Raw genomic sequence first — 27,286 nt, forward strand, 5'->3', positions numbered from 1 at the left:
CAGGCCTGGCAAGAGGTGTGAGGAAGGAGTAAGGGATGTCGATCGAGCAACAGCTTTTTCTGAGCGCTTGCTGTGTGCAGAGCTCTGTACTAAGTACTTGGGTGACTACCGTAAAATAAAGCTGGTAAACATGAGCCCCCTTCCTCAGCTCCTGGGGAGAGATGGGGATCTCAAAGCTAAACCAACGCGGACTCTCTGATTTCACTCATCCCTCTGCCTCTGGGTAAAACCGAATCCCGCACAGGGCAAGCTCGTTCGTCCAACCGGTCAGCCAGTCGGTCACGCTACATCATGAGTGAGGCCACCTAAAAGGCAGCAACTTTCCACAACAGTCGCGGAAACCAAGCAGGCTGCACGACGATCAAGAAGCCGCCTGAGACCCTCACCGCGGCTTCTTTTCAACCATATGCGCACACCTAGATCCACGGAGGATCTGGGTTCCCCAAAAAGATGGCCCGCCTTTTGAGAAGAGGGCTGCCGAAGGCCACTGGCAGAGCCAACCCCCCGCCCTGGAGACAGGTGATGCATACACCGTTCCCCTGGAGTATACGGGAAGGCCACGGGCAAATTCCCAGATGCCATCCGGTTCCGGATTTCAGATCAAGACCGGTGTTCCCCGAGCAGTAAAATGTGTGGGGCTGACCATTTAAATCCAGTTACACCTCCTTCTCCTTCAAAACTCCCCCCAACCCCTCCACACACATGCGACCCAACTCCAGGCACACCATCTGAAAGGCATGACAGGCTCAAATGCACCCTTTTCTCCCCCCTAAGCCCAGATCCCGAAGCAGCTGTCATCACTCACGAGAGGCTTGGCTGTTTTCTCAGGTCGGTCTTTGGCCAGGTTGTAGCCACAGCTGGGACAGATGCGCGGTTTGTGCCTGTTGGTGTAGACGTAGCTGCAGGAGGGATTCTTACACTTTCCCCGGCCTCTTGATGTTGCCAAGCCCAGGTCCTGGGGGGAATCAAACCAACATCAGGCCAGGCAACAGACGGCCACCGGAGCGGCCAAACCAGATCTTCCGGAAGCGGCGGGACACTGGGGAGATGCCGCCGGGTCCGGAGGCTCAGCATCCAGAAACCGGAAGCCCACGGATCCCGCCCTCTTCCCTACCGCAGCCCCCGGTGCCTCCCGTCTAGGAGCCGGAGCCGGCACCCCGGGGTGATTCCTGGTGGAGCGTGACGCCAAGGCCCAGCCTCGTCGTGGGGGCGGTGAAAAGAGCACTGGGGTCTGTTGGTGGGGAATGGCTGCAGACCGGTCAATCAAATTCAGTGAGCGCTTACTGTGTGCAGGGCACCGTACTAAGCGTTTGGGAGAGTCCAATATAACAGACACATTCTAAAGGGGGAGACAAACATTCATCTAAATAAATCAATTACGGATAGATACGTAAGTGCTGTGGGGCCGGGGGTGGTGAATAAAGGAACTAGTCAGGGCGACTCAGAACGGAGAGAGAGAAGAGGAAAGGAGGGTTAAGTCATCGAAGGCCTCTTGGAGGAGACGTACGCTAGAGGCGGGCTCACTGTGGGCACGGAGATCGTCCGTCTATTGTTAAACTGTACTCTCCTAAGCGCTTAGTACAGTGCTCTGCACACAGTAAGCGTTCAGTGAATACGACAACGGACGCCGTGCCTTCAATAAGGCTTTGAAGGTGGGGAGATTAACTGTCGAACATGAAAAGGTAAGGGATTCCGGGCCAGGGGCAGGACACGGACGAGAGGTCGGCGAGATGGACGGCATCGAGGTACAGTGGGCAGATTGGCACCGGAGGAGCAAAGTGCGCGGGCTGGGTTGTAGTAGGAGGGTAGCTACGTGAGGTAGGAGGGGGCAAGGTGAACTGACTGCTTGAAAGCCAACGGTAAGGAGTTTCTGTCTGAAGCAGAGGTGGACGGGCAACCGCTGGAGGTTCTTGAGGAGTGGGGACAGGTGGCCTGAACCTCTCTGTAGGAAAATAATCTGGGAAGCAGAGTGAAGTATGGACTGGAGAGGGGACAGACATGAGGCAGGAAGGTCGGCAAGGAAGCTGATACAGCAATCGGGGCGACAGCGGATAAGTGCCTGGATTAACATGGTGGCCACAGTCCGGGTGGAGAGGAAAGGATGGATTTTAGCGACGTGGTGAAGGCTGAACCGACAAGAATTAGCGATAGATTGAATATGTGGGGTGAATGAGAGAGCGGAGCCGTGGATAACGCCAAAATTACGGGCTTGTGAGGCAGAAGGGATGGTGGTGCTGTCCACAGTGACGGGAAAGTCAGGGGAAGGGCGGGATTTGAGTGGGAAGAAAAGGAGTTCTGTTTCGGACGTGTTAGGTTTGAGGTGACGGCAGGACATCCAAGTAGAGATGTCTTGAAGGCAGGAGGAAAAGTGAGACTGCAGAGAGGGAGGGAGATCAGGGCTGGAGATGCAGATTTGAGAATCATCCGCATAGAAGTGGTACTTGAAGCCATGGGAGCGAATGAGTTCTCCGATAATTATTACGGTATTTGTTAAGCGCTTACTTTGTGCCAAGCACCGTTCTAAGTGCTGGAGTAGATACAAGGAAATCAGGTTGTCCTACATGGAGCTCACAGTTTTAATCCCCATTTTACAGATGAGGTAACTGAGGCACAGAGAAGTTAAGCTGCTTGCCCAAGGTCGCAGAGCAGACAAGTGGCGGAGCCAGCATCAGAACCCATGTCCTCTGACTCCCAAGCCCGTTCTTCTTCCGCTAAGCCACGTTGATTTCCCAAGAGAGTGGGCGTAAGCGGGGAACAGGAGGAGACCCAGAAGTGAATCTTGAGGGACACCCAGGGTTAGGGGGTGGGAGGCAGAGGAGGAACCCACAAAAGGGACCGAGAATGAGCGGCCAGAGAGAAAGGAGAACCAGGAGAGGTCAGTGTTAGTGAAGCTGAGGTTGGATAACGTCTCCAGGAGCAGGAGATGGCTGACAGTGTCGAAGGCAGCTGAGAGATCAAGGAAGATCAGGACGGAGTAGAGGCCGTTGGATGTGGCAAGGAGGAGACGGCTGGAGGCCTCTGAGAGGGCGGTTCCCGTGAAGCGATGGGGACGGAAGCCTGACCGGAGGGGGTCGGGGAGAGAATCGGAGGAGAGGAACCTGAGCGTCGGGTCCCTCCGGCCCCTCCGCCAGCCCTCGTCCCTGGGTGATGAAGTCACTTCGCTTTGCTGGCGACCCGAGCCCCGGGACGGGGGAGGAGTTGGGGAAGCCATCTGGACTCGCCAGGATGTGGCGTAAACAGTCCTGGGGCTCACCTGCCTCCTGAAACGGGCACCCGCAGACCGCGAGTGACCTCCCGAAACCCTAGGGAAGGAGGGCAGGCAGGACGGGCCAAACCGAGGCGAAGATTAAACAAGCGGCCACTGCGGCAGGCCAGGCTTTCGGCTGGCGTAGCGCCTTGGGGACGTAAGGCAAAGCGTCTCCAACTTGGAGGGAGAATTAAATCCCCTTCCCCAGGCTGCCCCCAGTACCCGATTTGAGCTCAGCTGGCTGGCGCCTCACCTTGCCCACAAAGAGCCGACTCAGATTTCCTTTACAACCAACCCTGTGTCCGGCGGCTCGGCAACCGTCCGGCTGCGTCGGCGACGGCCTCCGAGAGCGAATTCGGCCGGCCCGCCAAGCCAGACGTCCCCGGTACGAGGATTCAGGAGCGCCTGGCATCGTTTCAACCGCCTCCCCCCCGCCGCCCGAGTGGGCGAGAAACACTCACCAGCGTGACGGTGCAGCTGTACTTGTACGAAGGGAATACATCGGGTTTGACCTCCACGACCTTCACCTGAGACGCCTTGTTGGAAGGGCTGCCCTGCGATCGCAGATCGGACCCCATCAAACCGCCGGAAAGGGCACCCCGGGGATCGCGCCGGCTTCCGACCTGCCCCCGGGCTCCTTCGCTTGGTGCTTTCGGCTAAGCCAAAATACAACCCCGAGGATTCTTCCCCAGGGGCCCTCAAAGCGGTCGACCGGAGGGGCTGTAAAATCTCTCCGGGCCCAACTAGCAACTCCCCACTGTCGGCACGGTGGGGGAAACCCTTCGGCCCTAAACCCCGGGGCTTCTCCGGGCCGTAGCTTCAAGAAGGGTCACGGATCCCCCCCGCCGCGTGAGCGGATCACGATCACCACCCGAGAGCGGCTTTTCCACCGAGGAGGGAAAGGGCAAACTCACCTTCTGGTCGGTGGTACCGGCTACCTGCTGGCTAGACTGGCCCAACTGCTTCAGGGTGCTCGGCTTCAGGCCGGAGGGCCTGACGGGGGAAGCTTTATCTGTAGGAAGAGCGGCAGGCGTGACCTGTGCGGTACCCACCAGGACTCCTTCCTCTCTTCCGTCGGATTAACGGCACTATAATCCACCTAGTTTAGAGCCGCAACTACCGGCATCCGCCACCTCAGGCCGGGACCCCTCTCCCCACCGTAAGCCCCGGCAACCTCGGCCACCTCTGCGCTTTCCCGCCAGAGCGGTCTTCGGTGGCGGGCGGGGTGGTTAAGGAGAACCCCTGCCGATCAGGAGAAGCCGCGAATGCCCTCTGCGCCCAACGGCAGCTGCATTTAAACCCCCGGAGGGTTTATCCAACAATTCGCAGCGGTCTGGGCTTTCTGGGGCAAGGGGAGGGGCAGGTGGCCAGCCGGCTACCGAAGGGGGGGGCGGCGACTGCCGGCAACAGCAGAGGCTGGGGCCCTCCCGCACACCGGAGGGAACGGCAAATGGGAAAAAAAACCAGTGAATGCCAAGGGACCCCCCCCAAAACATTCTGGGCCCCTCTGGGTCTTTTACCATTTAGGGGAAAGGCCTGGCTGCAGTTGGGAGCTTCTGGGCCACTGTCTCTCCCCAAGCCCGCTGGGGCGGGAAGGATCGCTCGCATAGGTCTCGCCGCGGCCAACAGGGAGGGCTTGCCCCGTGCCTTGCTCTTCAGCTCCTGGGCTCTGGGCCCGACAGGAGGACCGTCCGCCCTGGAAGACGAGAGGCGTGGTTTCGGGTTTGCGTTCGGAACCGCCGGGGGCCCGGAGCGGGCCGGGCCAGCCCCCGGGGAGGCCGCGCGGATCGGGAAGGGGAGGAGACCCACAGGCGGCCAACGGCAGCTATTGCTCTTCGGCGCCGATTAAAAAAAGGACGACGGAAAAGGCCGTCTTGTTTTCGCAGATGACCTACTTGGAACCGGAGGGCTCAAGCCCAGGGCTTCTCGACACGGCTCACGGTCCCGGGTCACCAGAGTCCCACCCGCCCGCCCCCGCGAGGGGAACGGCTCCGCTTCTGCCGTCTCGGCACCATTCACGCTGCCACTACCCAGCAGGGGCGGGTCGGAGGGAAACCCGAGGTTCCGACGCTGCGTCATGAGATCTGAAGAAATAAGGCCGGAAGGCCATCGAGCCACAAGGAAGAGAGTGACGGGACTGCTGAATGGGTCACCTGATTCTCCAGAGTGAAGTCACGTTAGCTACAGGTGGAGGCCGGGATAGCCCAACCCTACCGTATTATCATACTTGCTCATCCCCGAGCGACCGGAGGAAGGAACCGCTCTCCCCAACTGAAGAGGACAATAAGGCCTCACTCCCCCTGCTAAGAGAGGTCCGATCCAGAGCGGGGAATGTGTCCGGTTTTTGTTATACTGTACTCTCCCAAGCGCTTAATGCAGTGCAGCGCGCAAGGTAAGCGCTCAACGAATATGACCGAGGGAATGAAGGAATGAATGCTCGAATGACTGAGTGCGGGGAAAGGCGTCTCGGGAGCCCCCGGGTCCATCCCGGGGACGGAGGTTCCAGAGCTCTCGGAGAGAGCAGCTCCCCAGAAAGCCCCTGGGCCGATCCCGAGCCTCGCCGCCGACTCACCCGGGGGTTCTTTTAGCTGAGGTAAGCGGAGAGGGGTTGGGGGCGGGGGTCCCCTCGGCCAGTGGCGACGGCTTTGGGCCCTTGCTCTCTCTCTCGGCTGGCCGGGGAGCAGCGTCGCGAGGCCCGCCGCCCTCGCCGGCCAGGGTCGCCCCGGTCGCGCTCTTGCAACGGTCAGAGGTCAGCGTGCTGGCGAGGATATGGGCCTCGGAGATGATCACCTCCTCCCATTCTGCTTCCTGGACCGGCTCTCCCACGGGTATGACACTCAGGAGCTGGCTGACCGCTTCCGAGTTCTCCAGGGTCAGCCCGGAGGAGTTTTCTTGGGGTGCCCCCTGGTCCGGCACGCCAGGATGCTGGCCTCTCTTCGCCACCGGGGTTCTCGGGGAGACGCCGGGGCCCGATTCCACTTTCACTTTGGCTGATTTTTCCTAGAGGGAACACGGCAAATGTTAAACGGCAACGAGCCTTGGGGGCACGAAGGAGTGGGAGCGGAGGGGTCCAGAGGGCTTGGCTCCTGAAGATACCGGAAAGCCGGCCGTCGGGGCAATCCACACAATAAGCACGAAAACGCGAGATTCCCAGAAAGGGAACGAGGAGGGGATGACAACCCCTGCCCAGAAAAACAAACATCTCTTTCACAAACAACAAAACCCTCACTGCTACGCTGACCTGCTCGTTCTCTTTCAGGCGCCTCGGTGCATGATTTATTATTGAGTTTGCCCTTCCGAACTTTCGAAACACTCAAGTTTTCCCCGGGGTCGTAAGGGAGCTGACACGGTCCTCAGACGCACATGTGGGACCCAGAGATTGATCTGCCCAAGGTGGGAGGGGATGAGAGGGGCGGGTGCAATTTTCTAGTTTCGACCAGTTTCAACCCTGCCACAAATGGAGCAAACTGGCTTGCATCACCTTACGGCGGGAATCCGCATCCTAGTGACCTTTCAGAGACCTGGGACCAACTAAACTGAGCCCAACTCAATCCCCTCCACTGGCTCGGCTTAGTTCTCTTGTTCAGGTCCAAGCTGGGGTTTAAGAACTGTTTTAAAAACAACTGTGTGAAACACCTTTAACGTTTTTTCCTCAATAAAATTGCTTTCCTCAATCAATCAAGACACATCCCCTCCAAGAGGCCTTCTCGGATTAAGCCCTCTTTCCCCAGCCCCCTCTCCCTTCTGTGTCATCTGTGCGCTCAGATCTGTGCTTTTGGGGCATTTGACATTTACCCCATCCCCAGCCCCACAGCGTATCTATACGCTATCTAAAAATTATATATTATAATTGATTTATAGTCCCGTCTGGCTCCCCGTCTAGACTGTGAGCTCATTGTGGGCAGGGCACAGGCCTGCCAACTCTGTTGTACTGTATTCTCCCAAACGTTTAGTACAGTGCTTTGCAACCAGTAAGCACTCAATAAACAGCACTGCGATAAACACAATAACTGGAAACGGAATCAAAACCCAGGGCACGGCAGAGACAATAAACAGCATGGGCAGAACTGTTCCTGCCCATGAGCTTACAGTCTACAGGGGGTGGTAACTGTGGAATTTGTTAAGCGCTTACTATGTGCCAAGCACTGGATGGAGTGTCGAAGTACCTCCTCTTTCGGTTCTAGCACCCTAAGAAGATTTCAGAGACCTTCTAAAGAATCTGAGCCAGGAGCATAATCAAGGGTTTCCTCATGACGGGGAATGGATGGTAAATCCGAGCTACTGAGCCTCCGGAGCGGGAAGACCCGACGGTCTGTCCGTCTCTCCGTCTCTCTCTCACACACCATCACAGAATCACACACACACAGCTGCCGCACTTCCGCGTGAACGGTACCTTTGGGATCCATTTCCCTCCCAGAAAGTTGCCGCACGTCGGACACTTGGGGGGTTTGTGCCTGGTGACGTAGGTGAAGGAGCAGCCCGGGTTGGTGCAGTTCCCGTGGCCCCGGCGGGTGTAGGTGGTGGTCTGCAGGGGGGAGACAAGGGGTGAAGATGAGCCAGCTAGGCCCAACACCGTCGGCTGTCCCCTCGACACAACGCACCGCTCAGCTGCGAGCCGCTCACGGAAATGGTCTTGCTCCTTCTCTCTGTCTCCTCGCAAGAGGGAAGAGATCGAGAGGAGGGGTTGCCAACTCCCGGCACAGGGGACGGTGGCACCTCCGTGCCAGGCAGCCTGGCCTGCCAGCCTGAGACTCGTCACTGCCCGTGGCTTCGGGGATTTCTCGGGCTTCCAACGCCACCACGTCCAGGACTCCGACACCATCTCGAGTCCTGTGTCACTCTCCCCCGTCCACGCTCCCTTAGCAGGAGCAGAGATTCTACGGCTGAAGCAGCGGAAATGGAATCAAAGCACAGGACACGGCAGAGATACTTCACAGAACGTGGATCCAAGGAGCAGATGCCACTCAGAAACAACAAGTATCCCGTTCCCTCGCCTGCCAAACTCCCAGGGGAAGACATCTGTGGTGCCTGACGACTGGATTCCCAGTCCTAATCTAGAGTGGACAAAACAGACAAAACAGCGACCGAGAGACCCAAGGCCACAGTCAGTGAAAAGTAAGATCCAGATTAACACCGCAAGGCCCTCTTCCTCCCCTAACGCTCGGTCACATCTCTCATTACTGCTGAACATTGAGACCACCGGTGAATCACATCCTCTAGCCCTTCCTACCCCTTATATATCCAGCTCCCTTTGAACCCCAACTTCGATAAGAGGCAACGCGTTCAAACGGCTTCGCTCTGGACAACTTCCCCGTTCTATTCTCAGACCGAGATGTGGCAGACGCTCTTTCTAATTCTAAAGAGGATTCTTCCACTACAGTAAGCGCTTAAATACCATTTTAAAAAAGAGAAAATCGCTCACTTGCATGACACCGAAGCCACCGATCCCAAATCCAGGCCTCACAACCCCTTCCGCTGCCAATTTCTGGCAAGAACTGAAAGCCTGTCCGAGTGAACCGCCATGCCGCTTCCTCTCATTTTGGAGGGCCGGGGAAAAACATAGACCTGGGTGAGCCACTGTGGTCAAGGATATGTTGGATTCAAGTCATCAGTGGCTCTGACCAGTTTCTAAGAAAGAAACCCATCTAAAAGTACCCGGATGTTTAATTTACTTTACACAGTGACCTGCCCATCATCGCAAGCTCAACGAATTTCACGTGATTTGGATGCCATTACAGCCCAAAAAGCTGGAACCACGGACGTATCCAAGGCCGTAAACGCAGCCTGCTCCTGTGCAGGTCTGAGAGGTGTCCGAGGAGCTCTCACGTTCTAGGCTACTGGAGAGCTACCAGGGCCACTAGACAGCTTCTCGGGCAAATATCTCCACGTGCGTTACAACGAGGTAACTTAGTCAAAAGATGGAAAAGCAGGGTTGCAGATCCACTGCTTCGGCATCTGCGGCCTTCGGAAATGATTCGTCAATGATCTAGGATCCTCTCTGTGCTAGAAAATCACACGTTTATCTCAACAGGAAGGGAGTAAAGCCCAAGTGGTAATAAGCCCGGGTAGTAACCGGCACTGAAAATTGCAATGGATTTATTACCGACTTACAAAAGAGCCGGCCCCTTTTCTTTTTTATTCCTGTCAACGGCGCCCCGATATTTCCCATCCTGCAGCACGCTAAAGCCCCCTAAAATCACATCTCCTCCAAGAGGGCTTCCCCAACTAAGGCCTCATTTCCCCTACTCCCTCTTTAATCGATATTTTTTGAGCGCTGTGCCCTCCGGTCTGCATCACCCTAGCAACTGGATCGGTTCCCTTTAAGTATCCGATACTCCCCCTGCCCCCAAGCAATTACGTACGTATCTACAATTTAACATCCGTTTCTCCTTCTGGACTCTAAGCTCCCTGTGGGCAGGGAAAGTGTGTCGACTCAGCCGTACTGCATTCTCCCAAACGCTCAGTACAGTGCTCTGCACACAGTGAGGACTCCCTAAATAATACCGACTGACTGATACTCAGATCTACCCACAACAGTTGTTCTCGCTGTCGATTCAGGAAAAGACAGCGACAGCAGCTAAGGGATGGCCGCGCCGAGGACGTGAGCCTTTCGGGATACGGCACGGGACGCGGGCGGACACGTGGTGAGTGGCGTGCAGCCCGAGCTTTCTTAACCGTGGGAAGAATGGAACCCCAGCGTTAACCGGGTGTCTTAGGAGGGGAGAGAAGATAAAGTTGATCTCCCCCGCTCTGGCTGAGCGCAGGAGTTCCCCACCGAGGATGGGTCCCGCCCCCCGCTCCGGCCGGAACTGACCAGTTTGATAGAGGCCGGGTTCTCCGCCGCGGAGTGGGTGGGTAGAGGCAACACGATGAACTGCGTGGCAGGTACTGAGGCACTGCTCTCCTCCGAGTCCTGGAAAACACACAGATCTGAGAGGCGAGGATACACATCTGGCTCAAGGGGCTGAACTCACACCCCTCCTGGGGCATAACGTGGAAGGAGTGTGACCTAGTGGGAAGAGCACGGGCTGGGGGGGGGATCAGAGGACCTGAGTTCTAATCCCGGCTCTGCTGCTTGTCTGGGTGAGTCACTTCACTTCACTGTGCCTCGGTTACCTCATCTGTAAAATGGGGATTAGGACCGTGAGCCCCTTGTGGGACACGGACTGCGTCCCACCTTGTACCTACCCTGGCGCATAGTAAGTGCTTAACAAATACCGTTTTAAAAATAAATAAAAAGGAAAACACCTGGAGAGCAAGTGGACCATGGATGCATGCCCTCCTCTCTCCCCTCCCCACACCTCCCTGGCAGTGACGGCGGTGGCTGAGAAGGCAAGCGCCCGTCCCAGGTTTAACGTTAATTTCAGCCGGCAGGAATTCGTTCCTTCATTCAATCGTATTTGTCGAGCGCTTACCGTGTGCACGGCACTGTACTCAGCGCTTGGAACGTACAATCCGGCAACAGAGAGAGACAATCCCCGCCCGACAACGGGCTCACGGTCTACAGGTGATGCGAAGGATGCTGAAGTCCAGAACGGTCTGGGGCTAAACCCCGGGTCGTAAGAAGCCGACGTGACAACGGGCACGCCGGCCCTCTTCCGCTTCCGCCGCTCAAGCCTGGATCTGGCCGCGGGACGGAAATTCCGGCCGGGAGGAGGTGGCGAAGGGGCAGGCTCCCAGAGGGCTGCGCACACGCCCGTGCTTCCGCCGCAGGGGGTAGCAGGTGACGGTGCCACGCCGCCGGCCGGGAGGAAAGTCTGGCCCGAAGAAGCGGAAGCCGCCGGCGCCGACCCAACGGCGCCGGCTCCACTTACCCTGACCACGGCCACTACGGACACGTCGTCCCGCGGATGAGCCGAGGCCGGGCTGCTGTCGGGGCGGTCCGGGGTGCCGCCGCTGCTCACCAGGGTCTCTTCGATGACCAGGCTGGTCTGGTACGGGTGGTTCTCCCCTATCTCCAGGGTGGCCTCGTCCAGCAGGACGTCCCCGCTCACCGTCTCGGCCCCGGCGTAGTGAGGCAGGATCTCCGAAGCGACCGCCTCCCGGACGCCGTCCGCCCGGGAGAAGGAGCCCCCCTCCTCCGCCGGCCCCTCCGTGGGGACGCCCGGCTCCGCCGCCGCGACGCCCGGGCCGCTCGCGCCCGCCTCCCGGGGCCGGGCGGGGGTGGCCGGGGGGCCCTTGGGACCCCCCGGGCCCCGCGCCCCCCGCGGTTCCAGCGGCTGTCGGCTCCAGTCCTCCTGAAGGGTCGCCTTGGGGATGACGATGTAGTCGGAGCGGGGCAGGATCTTCCGGAAACCGGGGATGTCCGGGACCACGGCAGTCAGAGCGGACAGTTTAGTATTCTAAGGATCGACGTGGGAGCGGGGAGAGGGGGTGAGACGCACAATGTGAGAGGGGAGCTGGTTGAGGGAACTTCCCGTTAACTTCCTGGCGGGATTAGGGAGAATCCCACCCCCCTCGGACTCCGTCCCTGCCAGAACCCGCCAGACCTCCGCATTTCCCAGAAGCAGCATGGCTCGGCGGAAAGAGCCCGGGCTTGGGAGTCAGAGATCGTGGGTTCTAAACCCAGCTCCGCTGCCTGTCAGCTGTGTGACCGTGGCCAAGTCACTTCACTTCTCTGTGCCTCGGTGACCTCACCTGTAAAATGGGGATTAAGACCGTGAGCCTCACGTGGGACAACCTAATTACCCTCTACCTACCCCAGCGCTTAGAACAGTGCTCTGCACCTAGTAAGCGCTTAACAGATACCAACATTATTATTTCCCATCTTCAAAGCCTTCCTAAAATCCCACCTCCTCGGCCAGATTTGGCTGATTAATTCCTAACCTCTCTAATTTCGGCCCCCAAACGGCCACCTCTGGCACTTTGATATCTATTCCGGCCTTCGCGTATACATGTGTAGAACTGTACGCTCAGTTATATTTATCCTGATATTTCATCGCGGCACACTCTTCTAACTCATCTGCTGTTTATCCCTCCTACTGTCGCCATTATCTGTAAATATTCTGGACGCCTGAGGCCCCATTGGATTGTGAGCACCCCGTATTCTGCCGTCTCTGCCGTCTTCCCTAGCACTGCGTCCGGTGCGTTGCGCTCGGCAGATGCTCAATAAAGAGCATCGCCAGGGTCTCCCGACAATGACTTTCTCACTATTACCATTCTTCCGATCAAAACGGGCTGGAGGACGCACACTCTGGAACCCGGGGCGCTAACAGAACAAAGTTCCCCACGTTTTGGGCTGCACGTGCTGCTGAATGCAGGTCCAGGGGGTATACGATTAGAGTCCGAATGGAACACGATTTTCCTCCCAACTGATGAGGAAAGGGCTAATACCAGTCTCCGTGACACCCTTCGTTGGGCATCTGGACACTGTACTAAGCATTTGGGAACTACCACGGAAGCACAAGACCTCTTTCCTGCCCACAAGGATTTGACACCCTATTGGGGGTGATGGCCAGAGAAACAGGCACAGGCACTGGAATCGGAATGAATAAAAATAAATGTTCAATCGCATATCCATAATAATAATAATAATGGTACCCATTAAGCGCTCACTACATGCTAAGAACTGTTCTAAGCACTGGGGTAGATACCAGTTAATCAGGTTGGACACGGTCCCTGTCCCACAAGGGGCTCACCGTCTTAATTCCCATTTTACAGATGAGGTAACTGAGGCCCAGAGAAGTGAAGTGACTTGCCCGAGATCACACCGCAGACATGTAGCGGAGCCGGGATTAGAACCCAGGTGTCCTTCTGACTCCCAGGCCCGGGCCCTGGCCACTAAGCCAAGACACATACTCCAGGGGGTTCTAATTTAATGGGTGATCCGGACCAAAATTATTTGTAGTGAAAGCAGGAAGGAGACGAAGAAGAAGGCAATAACACCGCAGGACAAAATAATGTACAGGAAAGCAAATAACGTTTCGCTAATTATCATGACAATTCTATATTATCACATTTTCCCTCTAAAAGGAATACAAAAGAGCTCACGCTTCTTACGGCAGCACTAAAATTACATCTAATAAACAACCTCTTAGGCTGGTCTTTCAGGAAGGATCAGATGTCACGGGTTCTCAAGCTCAGGCCAAAGGAACCAGGGCCCGGGACAGCATTCTGCCCACGGTGGACAGCTGACCAATTCGTGACTACAACATCACCCGCTGCCCAAACTCCGGATCACCATCGGGCTCAGATGGCAGGGATCACTCCAGAACCACCGTCTGCTGGAGCCCCAAAACAGGGCCGGGGAGGGGCCCTGTTTGGTTGGTCTTTTCTTCCCCCTCCAGGAAAGCAAAAATCAGCAGAGGGACTACGATGGCGGATATCATCGCAGTCCCACCTGGGGGGCAGGGAGAGAGGAGCGGGGAGGGAAAAAAAAATGACTTACTGGATCCAGACCTTCCTTCTCCAGCTTTGCCTTCTCCAAATAGTAGCTCTTCTCGGCCACGCTGAGGAGCCTCCAGCTCTCGCTGATCTTCTTGTTGATCTCGGACTGCGGGAGGTGCGGGAGCTCCTGCTGCACTTTCAGGTAGATGTCGTAATAGTACAGCAGGTAAGCAGATCTGAAAGCCAAGCAAACCAGGACTCTTACGGCTTCGTCCTTGACCGGTTCCTCGTGCGCTTCGGTGGCACTACGCCTCGAAGGTCGCTTTCCCCAATGAAGAATTTGGCGCGACTGACAGGGGGCCGTATCGGGGAACGACCACGGTCCCAGAGGATGGCAGAGTTGGGCCCTAAGAAGGTCATCTTGGCTGGACCTCGTGGCTACAGCACAGGTCTGAGAGTCAGAAGGACCTGGGTTCTAATCCTGGTTCTACCACCTGTCTGTTGTGTGACCCTGGGCGAGTCACTTCACTTCTCTGGGCCTCAGTTACCTCTGTAAAATGGGGATTAAGACTGTGAGCCTCAAGTGGGACGTGGACTGGGTCCAACCTAATTAGCTTTTATCCACCCCAGCTCTCCGTAGTGTCTGGAACATAGTAAGCACTTAATACCATAAAACACAGAAATACAGAGCTCTGCACGCAGTAAGCGCTCAATAAATACCACTGATAGACTGAGTGACTAAGCTGCCCAGAGCAGATAGACACATAACTGCTTAAAGACCTCCTGGAAGACTCCAAAATTCCCTTCAAGGACTTGTTCCAGGGTTTGTTCACCTGGATAATTCCTTCTCTCTCACTGAAACCACCCCTGCTTGTTAAAGCCCGTTTCCTCTCATCTGGTTCTCTATGGACACGGAGAACAACTGGGCAGCTTCCGAGATAAAACCGGGTTGAATATTTGAAGTCGGTTCTTTAGTCACTAGCGGGGGGAGGGAATTCCACATAGACAGGGAGGCGTGGACAAGGGGCTGGAGGGAGGGGAGAGAACGAGGGACCGTGAGAAGGGGTGCGTGGAAGAGTGAAGGGGACAAATAAGTAGGAAGAAAAAAGCCAGTGGAAAGCCTTGAAGCCGATGGTCAAGAATTTTTACTTAAGGAGATGGGAAAAGCCTAGTCTTTGGAGGCTTTTTGAGGGGATCGACATGAGCAAGAGAAAGTTGGAATCGATCAATGGTATTTACTGAGGGCTTACAGCATGCCGAGCGCTGAACGGCGTGCTGAGCGCCGTACTACGCACTTGGGCAAGTAGAAAACAACGGAGTCGGTAGGCACGATCCCTGCTCTCAACAATGATTCGGTCTTCTGAACGCGGTGAGGGCCGAAGCGGGGAGAGGCTGAGGGGCAGTGAGAAGAAGGCTTAAAAAGCAATCTAACCAGGAGCTGAGAAGAGCTTAAGCCAGGGAAGCGGCCATTTGGGTGGATCCGACAAAGAGCTCCGAGAAGGAAGCGGTATGATTTAACGACAGACTGCCCTAGTGAGGGGGCAACGGACTGTGAGGAGTCTAAGATGGCACCAAGCGGGTGGATTCTGGGCCAGAGAAGGGTGGGGGTGTTGTCGACAGAGGAGGAGGAAAGATGAATTTGGTTTTTAACCCGTTCATTTTAACGTGCTGGCCTGACATCCACTTGAATGTGTCCTGGAAGGGTGAGATTACTGTACCATCTCAGCAGAGCAGCAGCCGAATAATAATAATTATTATTATTATGGTATTGGTTCAGCATTTACTATGTGCCCCGGCAATGGACTAAGGTTGGACACAGTTCCTGTCCCAGTTGAGGCACAGAGAAGTGAAGTGATTTGCCTAAGGACCCACAGAAGACAAGTGGCAGAGCCGGAATCAGAACCTAGGTCCTTCTGACTTCCAGGCCCGAGCTCTATCCGCTAGCCCACACTGCTTCTCTAAGAAACAACAGCAGAGGCAGACACCACTGACTGAAATCTGCCTGGTTCTGTTTGGCTTGGCCACAGATTCAACCCCGGAACCAGTCCCAACTATACTCTCGGTCACCTGAAAAAATAGAAACTCGACCCTGTATCCAAACGCTCAATCATTCAGGCATTTATTACGCGTTCGCTACGTACACGTTGCTGTCTTCCTGTCGCCTGCTTTCCAGTCATCGAGCCCTTACTGCGTGCAGATCATCGAACCGAGTGTTTGGGAGAGAATGATACAACGGGGAGTGCCTGACACACAGCAAGGGCTTAACAAATACCATTTTTTTAAAAATAGCCTTCATCCGAAAGGGGAGACAGACCGTTCGTTAGCGGCTCCACAGAGGGTGGGAGAAAGAGGTATGAAGCTTCACTGCTCGACTCCAGGGTTTGGTGGAATGAGGAGTGGAAGAGGTCAAAGTGTTCTGGTAATAGGAGACTTGAGGCTATCGTTTACCCATGCTATTCTCCTGCTCCAGGGATAAAAAAGTGCTTAGCACAGTGTCTGCACGTAGTAAACGCCCAATAGCTACCTCTTATGGACTGAGGAGACATCAAATCAGAGCTAAAAAATGTGGCCAGTTAGAGTGAGGAATCAGTGCTAGGATGGCCTTGGGCAGATACTAATGGGGGGAGTGGAATGGGTGGGCAGCACTCAGGTTCCAGCTCAAGGCGAAAATTGAGGGACTAATGTGTCTGGCGTTGCCACGTCCAGACGACGCAAATCCACCATCTTAAGAGTCTGAGACCAAGAATCTCCTGAAATAACTATTTTTTTTGAAATGGTATTTGTCAGGCACTTACCGTGTCGTGCAATGTTCTGAGCGCTGGGGTAGATACAAGTTTATCGGGTTGGACCCGGTCCCCGTCTCACATGGGACTCAGAGACTGCATAGGAGGGAGTAAGATCGAAGTCCCATTTTACGGTTGAAGAGGCAGAGAAGTGACTCGCCCAAGGTGACACATGAAGCAACTGGCGGAGCCAGGATCAGGAGCCAGGTCCTCCGACTCCCAGGGCCAGGCTCTTTCCACTGGGCCGCTTCCCAGAGTTACTGGCCGGGGTGTTCGGGAAACGCGTCTCAAGGAGAGAGGGAGCGGCTCACCTGGGTTTCTTGGCTTTTTCTCCGTGGTCTCCGGCATTTTTGTATTTCTTCTTCTTCTTGGGTGGCCCGGGGGAGGTGTAGGCGTAGCCCTCCTCAACCTCCTCCATCACCACGGTTACCTCGGTGCCATCGTAGGGAGCATCCATAGCTAACGAGTCAAAAGACACGATGCGAAGTCGGAACAGCACTCCCCGTACGAGGAAGGCAGACCCGACCCTACGACACGGCGGAGCGAGGAAACCGGACGGTCAGATAATCCGAATGCCAAGCTGGTGCCAACCTATTCAAGTTTCAGAAGCTGCCAGCCATGTTTTATGGACACACAGGGGCCCAGGAACTGCTGTGGCACATCTGACAGACCTTGGAATCGGCACCTAAATCTCCTTCCAGTTTAGTCCTTTAAAGTAATAATAATGTTGGTATCTGTTAAGCGCCTACTATGTGCAGAACACTGTTCTAAGCGCTGGGGGGGGGGGACACAGGGTAATCAGGTTGTCCCATGTGGGCCTCTGAGTTAATCCCCATTTTACAGATGAGGTAACTGAGGCACAGAAAAGTGAAGTGACTTGCCCACATTCACACAGCTGACAAGCGGCAGAGCCGGAATTCGAACCCATGACCTCTGACTCCCAAGCCCGGGCTCTTTCCACGGAACCACGCTGCTTCTCTATCTACTCTCTGCTTCTTTATCTACTTCCGCTTCATTCTAAAAACTTTCCAGTTCTATAAAATATATCCTGGATCGTGTTAAAAGAACCGCCGCTTACGTTACGGAAGAAAACGCATCCCCGGAGAGCAAAGCATTACGGCTCTCTGGAAATTTATCCCGAGAGAGGAATGAGAGGTCTTGGTTGGCAGCCGTGGAGCCGCGACTGAGGTGTTGCAGGAAGTGAAGCAGCCTGGCTCAGTGGAAAGAGCATGGGCTTTGGAGTCAGAGGTCATGGGTTCAAATCCCGGCTCTGCCACTTGTCAGCTGTGTGACTCCGGGCAAGTCACTTAACTTCTCGGTGCCTCAGTTACCTCATCTGTAAACTGGGGATTAAGACTGTGAGCCCCACGTGGGACAACCTGATTCCCTTGTGTCTATCCCGGCGCTTAGAACAGTGCTCGGCACATAGTGAGAGCTTAACAGATACCAACATTATTATTAAGTGAAACCTCGATGTGGAGAACAAGCGAAGGCTTATTCTTTAGAGAAAAAGGGGTTTGGGAAACTTGCGGGGTGGGATCTCGGACATTCTCGGGTCGCGAAAAAGGCATACAAGATAGCCGGGGATAACGGGAGGGAGTTGGGCGGGGAGAAGCTGAGGTATTAGAATGACTTCAAATATTTCTCAAAAATACAAAAAGCAAAACAAAAGGGCAGCTTCCTCTTCACGAGATGGATCTTCTTTTAACCTCGACTCACCTGCCCTTCGAGCTCTTCGCAGGCCCAAGTCAATTAAGGCAAGTTTTGGTGAGAGGAAGACATCACCGGCCCGGATTTGGCGGGCGCGGGGGGCCGCAAGAACGCCGCTCCCTCTGAAGAAGCAACCTCTCCCCGGGCCCGGCGGGGAGAGCGGGCAGACTGACGCCACGGCTCCCACCTTGAGACGGCCGTGGTGGCGAGAGCAAGGTCGGTCCAGCCTGAAGCAGTAACAAACTGCCGATTTTACGGCTGTAGTTGGTGTTTTTACTTACCCTGTTTTTCTTTCCCTGTGAATGTCAGTCTGACCCGATCCCCGCTTTGGATTATGAGCCTTCTGTGGGGCCGTGTCTAAATCATTACCCTTATATTCCTCCTCGGGGCTCGGTACATCACTCCACACAATAACAAACACCATTACTATCGCTGCTCTAAATCTCCCACGCCAGAATCCCCACAGTCCATCACTGCTGGGGATCCGGGCTGATGAACTCCAAATTTCTCAAGATGCTGATAACAGTAATCACCAAAATAATAATTTTTATTACTGCTTACTATGTGCTACGTGATGGGGTGAATAAAATGCATTTAAGAGTAGTGTGACCTAGCGGAAAGAGCACAGGGCTGGGAATCAGAAGGACCCGGGTACTAATTTTGACTCCGCCACTCGTTTTCTGTGCCCCAGGTTCCCTCATCAGGAAAAGGGGGATTAAGACCGTAAGCCTCATGTGGGACATGGGCTGTGTCCAACCTAATTAGCTTGCAACTAACTACCCCAGAGCTTAGTAAAGTGCCGGGCACCAAATAAGTGCCTAACAAATACCTCTGAAAAAAGACGAGAAACAATACCCCACTTTGGGCTCACAGTCTAAGAGGAGTAGAGAACAGGGAATTCAAGCCCCATTTTTATAGATGAGGCACCTGAGGCCTTAGAGAAGCGACTTGTCCAAGGTCACACAGGAGCAAGTAAACAGCGGAGCAGGATTTATAAACCAGGGCTCCTAGTTCCCAGGCCCAGCTCTTTTCCACTAGGCCATGCTGCTTCTCACTTGTTTCACTTCTAAAAAAGTGCTGTTTTCTGATGATTGGGAACGCCCAAGGACGCAATTGACGGTGCAGCCCCAAGAGATAAAGGTATCCCCGGGCGACTAATTCTGCCAGAACACCGTCTAAAAGTTTGAGCCTTTAGGCCCACTCGGGTAATCTGGCTATCCTGATCAAATCACTTAATAATGACAGTATTTGTTAAGCCCTCCCTCCTCACATCTGCCAAACTCACTCTCTTCCCCCCTTCAAAGTCTTACTGAGAGCTTACCTCCTCCAGGAGGCCTTCCCAGACTGAGCCCCCCTTCTCCCTCTGCTCCTCCTCCCCATCGCCCCGACTCCCTCCCCTCTGCTCTTCCCCCTTCCCCTCCCCACGGCACTTGTGTGTATATAAGTATTCAGTACTCTATATTAATGAGGCACACATATTTATTTATATCGCTGCTACTGATGCCCGGTGACTTGTTCTGATGCCTGTCTCCCCCCTTCCATTCATTCATTCAGTAGTATTAACTGAGCGCTTACTATGTGCAGAACACTGTACTAAACCCTCGGAATGTACAATTCGGCAACAGATAGAGACAATCCCTGCCCAATGACGGGCTCACAGTCTAGACTGAGCCCACTGTGGGCAAGGCCTGTCTCTCTCTGCTGCTGCACTGTCCTCTCCCAAGCGCTTAGTCCAGTGCTCTGCCCCCAGTAAGCCCTCAATCAATCCGACTGAATAAATATATCTATAATTCTATTTATTTATGTTGGTGCTATTGGTGCCTGTCTCCCCCTTCTAGACTGAGAGCTCGCTGTGGGCAAGGACTGTCTCTGTTGCTACACTGTCCTCTCCCAAGCGCTTAGTCCAGTGCTCTGCCCCCAGTAAGCCCTCAATCAATCCGACTGAATGAATATATCTCTAATTCTATTTATTTATGTCGGTGCTATTGGTGCCTGTCTCCCCCCTTCTAGACTGAGAGCCCGCTGTGGGCAAGGACTGTCTCTGTTGCTACACTGTCCTCTCCCAAGCGCTTAGTCCAGTGCTCTGCCCCCAGTAAGCCCTCAATCAATCCGACTGAATGAATATATCTATAATTCTATTTATTTATGTCGGTGCTATTGGTGCCTGTCTCCCCCCTTCTAGACTGAGAGCCCGCTGTGGGCAAGGACTGTCTCTGTTGCTACACTGTCCTCTCCCAAGCGCTTAGTCCACTTCTCTGCCCCCAGTAAGCCCTCAATCAATCCGACTGAACGAATATATCTCTAATTCTATTTATTTATGTCGATGCTATTGGTGCCTGTCTCCCCCTTTCTAGACTGAAAGCCCGCTGCGGGCAAGGCACCAACAGCATCAACGTAAATAATCATAATCTTAAAAATAAGTGACTTTCAACGAATAATAATAATAATAATAATAATGCGGGGGATGGGTCTTACTTGGCAGGGTCCGGCGGAGGCGTGGGTCGAGGGGGGACCCGGCGGGCGGCGGAGGGCGACCATAAGCTCCTCCGACTGTCGGCGACGACGGCGGGCTGTCGCGACAGGCGGGGCGGCGGCCGGAGGTCGCCCCCGCATCCCGGGGTCGAAGCGGGGCCCCCGCGCCGCCGCTCCGACGTCCCCCGACCGGCCGGTCGACGGGCTCCCGGCGCCCAGTCGCCGACAGGTCGCGATAGGGAGGGGGGAGGAGCGACGAGGGGGGGGGGCCCGCCCTGCCCCCTCCCCGCCCGGGGGGGGGGGGTCCACACACGGACGGAGAGAGACGGAGCTCCCGGCGGCCCCCGCGCACCACCGGAAGTCACCGCCCGCCGCGCTCGCGCGCTCGCGCGCCCGCAGACTGCGCAGGCGCGGAGGCCCGCGCGCCTCCTCCCCCCCCACGGCCACTTCCGGTAGCCGCCCCGCCCCTCGCTCTGTCACTCCCTCCCTCCCTCGTTGGCATTCAGTCAGTCAGTCCTTGTCATTCATTCATTCAGCCAGTCAGTCACTGTCATTCGGCCGGTCATTCGGTCAGTCCCGCAGTGTCATTCATTTATTCAGTCAGTCGTCATCATTCGTTCCTCGTCATTCATTCCTCCAGGCAGCCAGTCATTCAGTCAGTCAGCCAGTCCTTGTCATTCATTCATTCAGTCAGCCAGTCAGTCAGTCCTTGTCATTCAATCAGCCAGCCAGTCAGTCCTTGTCATTCATTCATTCAGTCAGCCCATCATTCAGTCAGTCAGTCATTCAGTCATTGTCATTCGGCCGGTCATTCGGTCAGTCAGGCATCATCATTCATTCCTCGTCATTCATTCCTCCAGGCAGCCAGTCATTCAGTCAGTCAGTCAGTCAGTCCTTGTCATTCATTCATTCAGTCAGCCAGTCATTCAGTCAGTCCTTGTCATTCAATCAGCCAGCCAGTCAGTCCTTGTCATTCATTCATTCATTCAGTCAGCCCATCATTCAGTCAGTCAGTCAGTCATTCAGTCATTGTCATTCGGCCGGTCATTCGGTCAGTCAGGCATCATCATTCATTCCTCGTCATTCATTCCTCCAGGCAGCCAGTCATTCAGTCAGTCAGTCAGTCAGTCCTTGTCATTCATTCATTCAGTCAGCCAGTCAGTCAGTCAGTCAGTCAGTCCTTGTCATTCAATCAGCCAGCCAGTCATTCCTTGTCATTCATTCATTCAGTCAGCCCATCATTCAGTCAGTCATTGTCATTCGGCCGGTCATTCGATCAGTCAGTCATCATCATTCATTCCTCGTCATTCATTCCTCCAGGCAGCCAGTCATTCAGTCAGTCAGCCAGTCCTTGTCATTCATTCATTCAGTCAGCCAGTCATTCAGTCAGTCAGTCATTCAGTGGAAAGAGCCCGGGCTTTGGAGTCAGGGCTCATGAGTTCGAATCCCAGCTCTGCCACTTGTCAGCTGGGTGACTGTGGGCAAGTCACTTCACTTCTCTGGGCCCCAGTTCCCTCATCTGTAAAATGGGGATGAAGACCGTGAGCCCCACGTGGGACAACCTGATTCCCCTGTGTCTCCCCCAGCGCTTGGAACAGTGCTCTGCACATAGTAAGTGCTTAATAAATACCAACATTATTATTATTATTGTCATTCGGCCAGTCATTCAGTCAGTCCTTCATTGTCATTCATTCATTATCATTCATTCATCCAGTCATTTATTCAGTCAGTCAGTCATTCTTCCTTGTCATTCAGTCAGTCAATCATTCATTCATTATCATTCATTCATTCATCCAGTCAGCCAGTCATTCATTCATTCAGTCAGTCAGTCAGTCAGTCATTCTTCCTTGTCATTCATTCAGTCAGTCAGTCAGCCAGTCAGCTAGTCAGCCAGTCATTCAGTCATTGAGTCATTGTCATTCATTCATTCAGTCAGTCAGCCAGTAATTCATTCAGTTATTCATTCAGTCAGTCAGCCATTCATTCATTCAATCATTCATTCAATCATTCATTGTCAGTCAGTCAGCCATTCATTCATTCAATCATTCATTCAATCATTCATTGTCAGTCAGTCATTCAGTCAGCCATTCATTCATTCACTGTCATTCATTCATTGTCATTCATTCATTCATTCATTGGCATTAATTTATTCAGTCAGCCAGTCATTCATTCATTCATACATTCATCGTCATTCATTCAGTCAGTCAGCCAGTCATTCATTCATTCAGTCAATCAGTCAGCCAGTCATTCATTCAGTCAGTCAGTCAGTCATTGTCATTCATTCGGTCGGTCAGTCAGTCAGTCAGCCATTCGGTCAGCCACTCATTCCTTCCTTCCTTCCTTCATTCAGTTGTATTGATTTGAGCGCTTACTAGGGCCGGGGGACTGGACTAAGCACTTGAGCGATTACAACGCAGCAACAGAGAGAGAGAGAGACCTTGTCCACAGCGGGCTCACAGGCTAGAAGGGAGGAGGCAGGAAGCAGAACAAGTCAACAGGCACCAGTTGCATCAATATAAATAAGTAGAAATAGAGATATATTCATCCAGTCGTATCGACTGAGGGCTTACTGGGGGCAGAGCACTGGACTAAGCGCTCGGGAGAGGACAGTGCAGCAACAGAGAGAGATCGTCCCTGCCCACAGCGGGCTCACAGTCTAGAAGGAGGGATAAAGGCATCAAAACTAGTCAACAGACATCGATAGCATCAGTATAAATAAATAGAATTAGAGATATAGGCATCCAATTGTATTTATTGAGCATTTACTGGGAGCAGAGCATTCGACTAAGCGCTTGGAAAGTACAATTCAGCAACAGATGGAGACAATCCCTCCCCAGCAGCGGGCTCACAGTCTAGAAGGGGGAGACAGACAACAAAACAAAACAAGTGGACAAGCATTCACTCAATCTTAATAATAATAATAACAACAACAATGGCATTTGTTAAGCATTTCCTATGCGCCAAGCACTGTTCTAAGCATTGGGGGGCGGGGGGCGGATACAAGGTGATCAGGTTGTCCCGCATGGGGCTCACAGTCTTCATCCCCATTTTACAGATGAGGTAACAGAGGCACCAACAAGTGAAGTGGCTTGTCCTAAGTCACACAGCTGACGAGTGGCGGAGCCGGAATTAGAACCCGTGACCTCTGACTCCCAAGCCCGTCCTCTTTCCACTGAGCCACGCTGTTTCTCATAGCCGCGCTACTTACTGCGTGCAGAGCACTGTCCTAAGCGCTTGGGGGAGAACGATACAACCGTAAACAGACACATTCCCTGCCCACAGCGAACATACAGTCTAGGGCAGTCGATCGTATTTCATTCAGTCGTATTTATTGAGCGCTTAACAGTGCTTGGCACATAGTAAATGCTTAAGCGGCGTGGCTCAGTGGAAAGAGCCCGGGCTTGGGAGTCAGAGGTCATGGGTTCTAATCCCGGCTCTGCCACTTGTCAGCTGTGTGACTGTGGGCAAGTCACTTCACTTCTCTGGGCCTCAGTGACCTCATCTGTAAAATGGGGATGAAGACGGTGAGCCTCACGTGGGGCAACCTGATGACCTTGTATCTCCCCCAGTGCTTAGAACAGTGCTCTGCACATAGTAAGCGCTCAACAAATACCAACATCATTATTAAGAAAGACCACCGTTATTATTACTAAGCCCTTGGGAGGGAACAGTATAACAATAAGCAGACACATTCCCTGCCCACTACGAGCTTATAGTCTGGGGCAGTCAATCGTATTTCATTCATTCGTATTTTCGAATTAGAACACTGTACTAAGCGCTTGGACAGTACAATTCAGCAATAAAGCGAGACAATCCCTGCCCATATCGAGCTTACAATCTAGAAGGGGGGGGGGACCTCTGTCGCGCTGTACTCTCCCAAGAGTTAAGAACAGTGCTCCGCACATAGTAAATAGTCCGGAAACAGCACTGATGATGAGGCATTTTCACAGTTGTATTTACTGAGTATTTACTGTGTGCAGAGCGCTGCGCTAAGCACTTGGGAAAGTATAATACGGTGGAGATGGCAGGTGTGACCCATGCTCGAGAAGCATTGTGGCTCAGTGAAAAGAGCGTGGGCTTCGGAATCAGAGGTCATGGGTTCGACTCCCGGCTCTGCCACTTGTCAGCTGTGTGACCGTGGGCAAGTCACTTCACTTCTCTGGGCCTCAGTGACCTCATCTGGAAAATGGGGATGAAGACTGTGAGCCCCACGTGGGACAAACTGACGACCCTGTATCTGCCCCGGCGCTTAGAACAGTGCTCTGCACATAGTAAGCGCTTAACAAATACCAACATTATTACAAGGAGTTTACAGTCTCGTGGGGAAAACGGACATTAAAATAAATCATAGATAGGGGCAATGGCAGAGAGTAAAGAAAAGTGTTGTGGGGTTGAGGGTAGAGCGATTATCAGGTGCTTAAGGATACAGATTCAAGGCGACTCAGAAGGGAAAGTGTCTAGAGAAGCAGCGTGGCTCAGTGGAAAGATGGCTCAGTGGAAAGAGCCCGGGCTTGGGAGTCAAAGGTCATGGGTTCGAATCTCGGCTCTGCCACTTGTCAGCTGTGTGACGGTGGGCAAGTCACTTCACTTCTCTGGGCCTCAGTTCGCTCATCTGTAAATCGATTAGACTGTAAGCCCATCATAGGGCAGGGACTGTCTCTATCTGTTACCGATTTGTCCATTCCAAGCGCTTAGTACAGCGCTCTGCACATAGTAAGCGCTCAGTAAATACTATTGAATGAATAAATAAAATGGGGATTAACTGTGAGCCCCACGTGGGACGACCTGATTACCCTGTATCTACCCCCAGCGCTTAGAAAAGTGCTCTGTGTGTAGTAAGCGCTTAACAATTACCAACATTATTATTATTATTATTATTAGGGGAAATGAGGGCTTAGTCAGGGAAGGCCTCTTGGAGGAGGTGTGATTTTAGGAGGGCTTTGAAGGTGGGGAGAGTAGAGAAGCAACGCGGCTCAGTGGAAAGAGCAGGGGCTTGGGAGTCAGAGGTCATGGGTTCAAATCCCGGCTCAGCCGCTTGTCAGCTGTGTGACTTTGGGCAAGTCACTTCACTTCTCTGTGCCTCAGTTCCCTCATCTGTAAAATGGGGCTGAAGACTGTGAGCCCCACGTGGGACACCCTGATCACCTCGTATCCTCTCCAGCGCTTAGAACAGTGCTCTGCACATAGTAAGCGCTTAACAAATGCCATCACTTGTCCATTAGATTTGAAGAGGGAGGGAGTTTCAGGCCAGGGAGAGGACGCGGGCAAAGAGATAGACGAGATCGAGATAAAGCGAGCAGGTTGGCCTTTGGGGAGAGAAGTGTGCGGATCGGATTGTCGTAAGAGATCGTGAGGTAAAGTAATAATAATGATGATGGCATTTGTTGAGCGCTCTCTACGTACCGAGCACTGTTCTGAGCGCCGGAGGGAGGGAGCTAAACGGAGGGATTATCTCTCAAGTGCAACCAAGGACAGGGAAGCTCTAAGGAGCCGAACCTGCCAGTTTATTACCGCACCGAAGGAGATCGGAATAAACGGCTCGAAGACCTAGGCCGTAAGCTCCTTAAAGCGAACCGTAAGTCCGCGCAGGAAACGCGGCCTCCTCTGGCTCCTTGAGTCCGCGGGGCGCTCTGCAGTCGAAGCCGTTTCCCAGAAGACGGACAGGTCTGTTGGATTTTAATGTGTGGGCCTCAGAGCAAACCCAGGGCGGAATCCATCAAGCCGGCTGGATGAATGATAACGTTTACGGTCCTGGAAGGCTAAGGAGAGAGTCGGCGCAATAACTCAGTTTGGGTTGGGATAGAGCAGGCAGAGAGAGTTTTCCCCTCAATAATCCGCTTGAATTAAATGAGCCCCTCTGTCCTTCCCCCATCTTCATCCCATAAACCCGGCTACCTCTCTGGCCAAGAAGTTACCAGGTGGTAGAGGGATGAGATCCCTCGCTTTGAGTTTCACTGAGGCACAGAAAAGGGTATGGAGTCATTCGGAGGTTCTCTGTGGGAGAATTCCTATATATGGCTGTGCCCACCCGTCGGCCCGGGAGAGATTCCCGTCGGGCAGCGTATCTGGCAAGATTTGCAGCACGAGATCTCTCCAGAACCTATTTTGGCCCTCTCCCGGGGTGAGAGCGGAAAGAATGGCCGAGAACTCCCTCACTTCTATCCTTTCTTCTCTCTCCTGCTTCTTTTCCCTGACTCATTCCCTTTGGCACCTCAAAAGGCTTCATTAAAGCTCAAGGAGAAAAGGTTTTGTTTCGATTTGTCCTTTCGACTCGATCCTCTGCGAGCGGCCGTGACGTTCCGGACCATACGGAGGCACCGTCACTGCCCTCGAGGAGCTCATGTTTGAAAGAGATAAAGAGAAGAAAAAGCTGTCCTTTGGTTTGTGTGATGATTTACCTCTCTTAGTTTCAGGGCGTTTCTTTTTACTTGATTTCTTGTGTGTTTACAATCTTGAGTTCTCTGATTTTTTTTTAAATTATTATTTTAGTTAGGGAAATACCAGTGTTCTGTCTTCCTTCCTAGTACTATTTTAAAATAGTAACATCCTTCTGTAGGACAGATTCCCCTCAGGCAAAAAAGCACTGGAGAAGCAGCGTGGCTCAATGGAAAGAGTCCGGGCTTGAATCCCGTCTCTGCCGCTTGTCAGCTGTGTGACTTTGGGCAAGTCACCTAACTTCTCTGTGCCTCAGTTCCCTCATCTGTACAATGGGGATGAAGACCGTGAGCCCCACGTGGGACAACCTGCT

General features: G+C 53.7%; 1 protein-coding gene across 1 annotated transcript in view; it reads right to left on the bottom strand.

Moving 5' to 3' along the window:
• The window catches only part of HMGXB3 (HMG-box containing 3), a 36,284-nt gene extending 15,508 nt beyond the window's left edge, over positions 1–20,776 (bottom strand). The window contains exons 1-11 of the mRNA XM_039910230.1: positions 20,542–20,776; positions 16,668–16,815; positions 13,635–13,809; positions 11,062–11,589; positions 10,062–10,160; positions 7,641–7,772; positions 5,820–6,247; positions 4,768–4,943; positions 4,162–4,259; positions 3,709–3,801; positions 806–955 (exon numbers count right to left, since the gene is read on the bottom strand). Of these exons, the coding sequence (XP_039766164.1) occupies positions 806–955; positions 3,709–3,801; positions 4,162–4,259; positions 4,768–4,943; positions 5,820–6,247; positions 7,641–7,772; positions 10,062–10,160; positions 11,062–11,589; positions 13,635–13,809; positions 16,668–16,813 (2,025 nt within the window). The 5' untranslated portion in view covers positions 16,814–16,815; positions 20,542–20,776. The remainder of the gene's footprint in view (positions 1–805; positions 956–3,708; positions 3,802–4,161; positions 4,260–4,767; positions 4,944–5,819; positions 6,248–7,640; positions 7,773–10,061; positions 10,161–11,061; positions 11,590–13,634; positions 13,810–16,667; positions 16,816–20,541) is intronic.
• Between the last annotated feature and the right edge of the window lie 6,510 nt (positions 20,777–27,286).

This window comes from Ornithorhynchus anatinus, chromosome X1 (genome assembly GCF_004115215.2).
Source record: "Ornithorhynchus anatinus isolate Pmale09 chromosome X1, mOrnAna1.pri.v4, whole genome shotgun sequence".
Lineage (NCBI taxonomy): Eukaryota > Metazoa > Chordata > Mammalia > Monotremata > Ornithorhynchidae > Ornithorhynchus > Ornithorhynchus anatinus.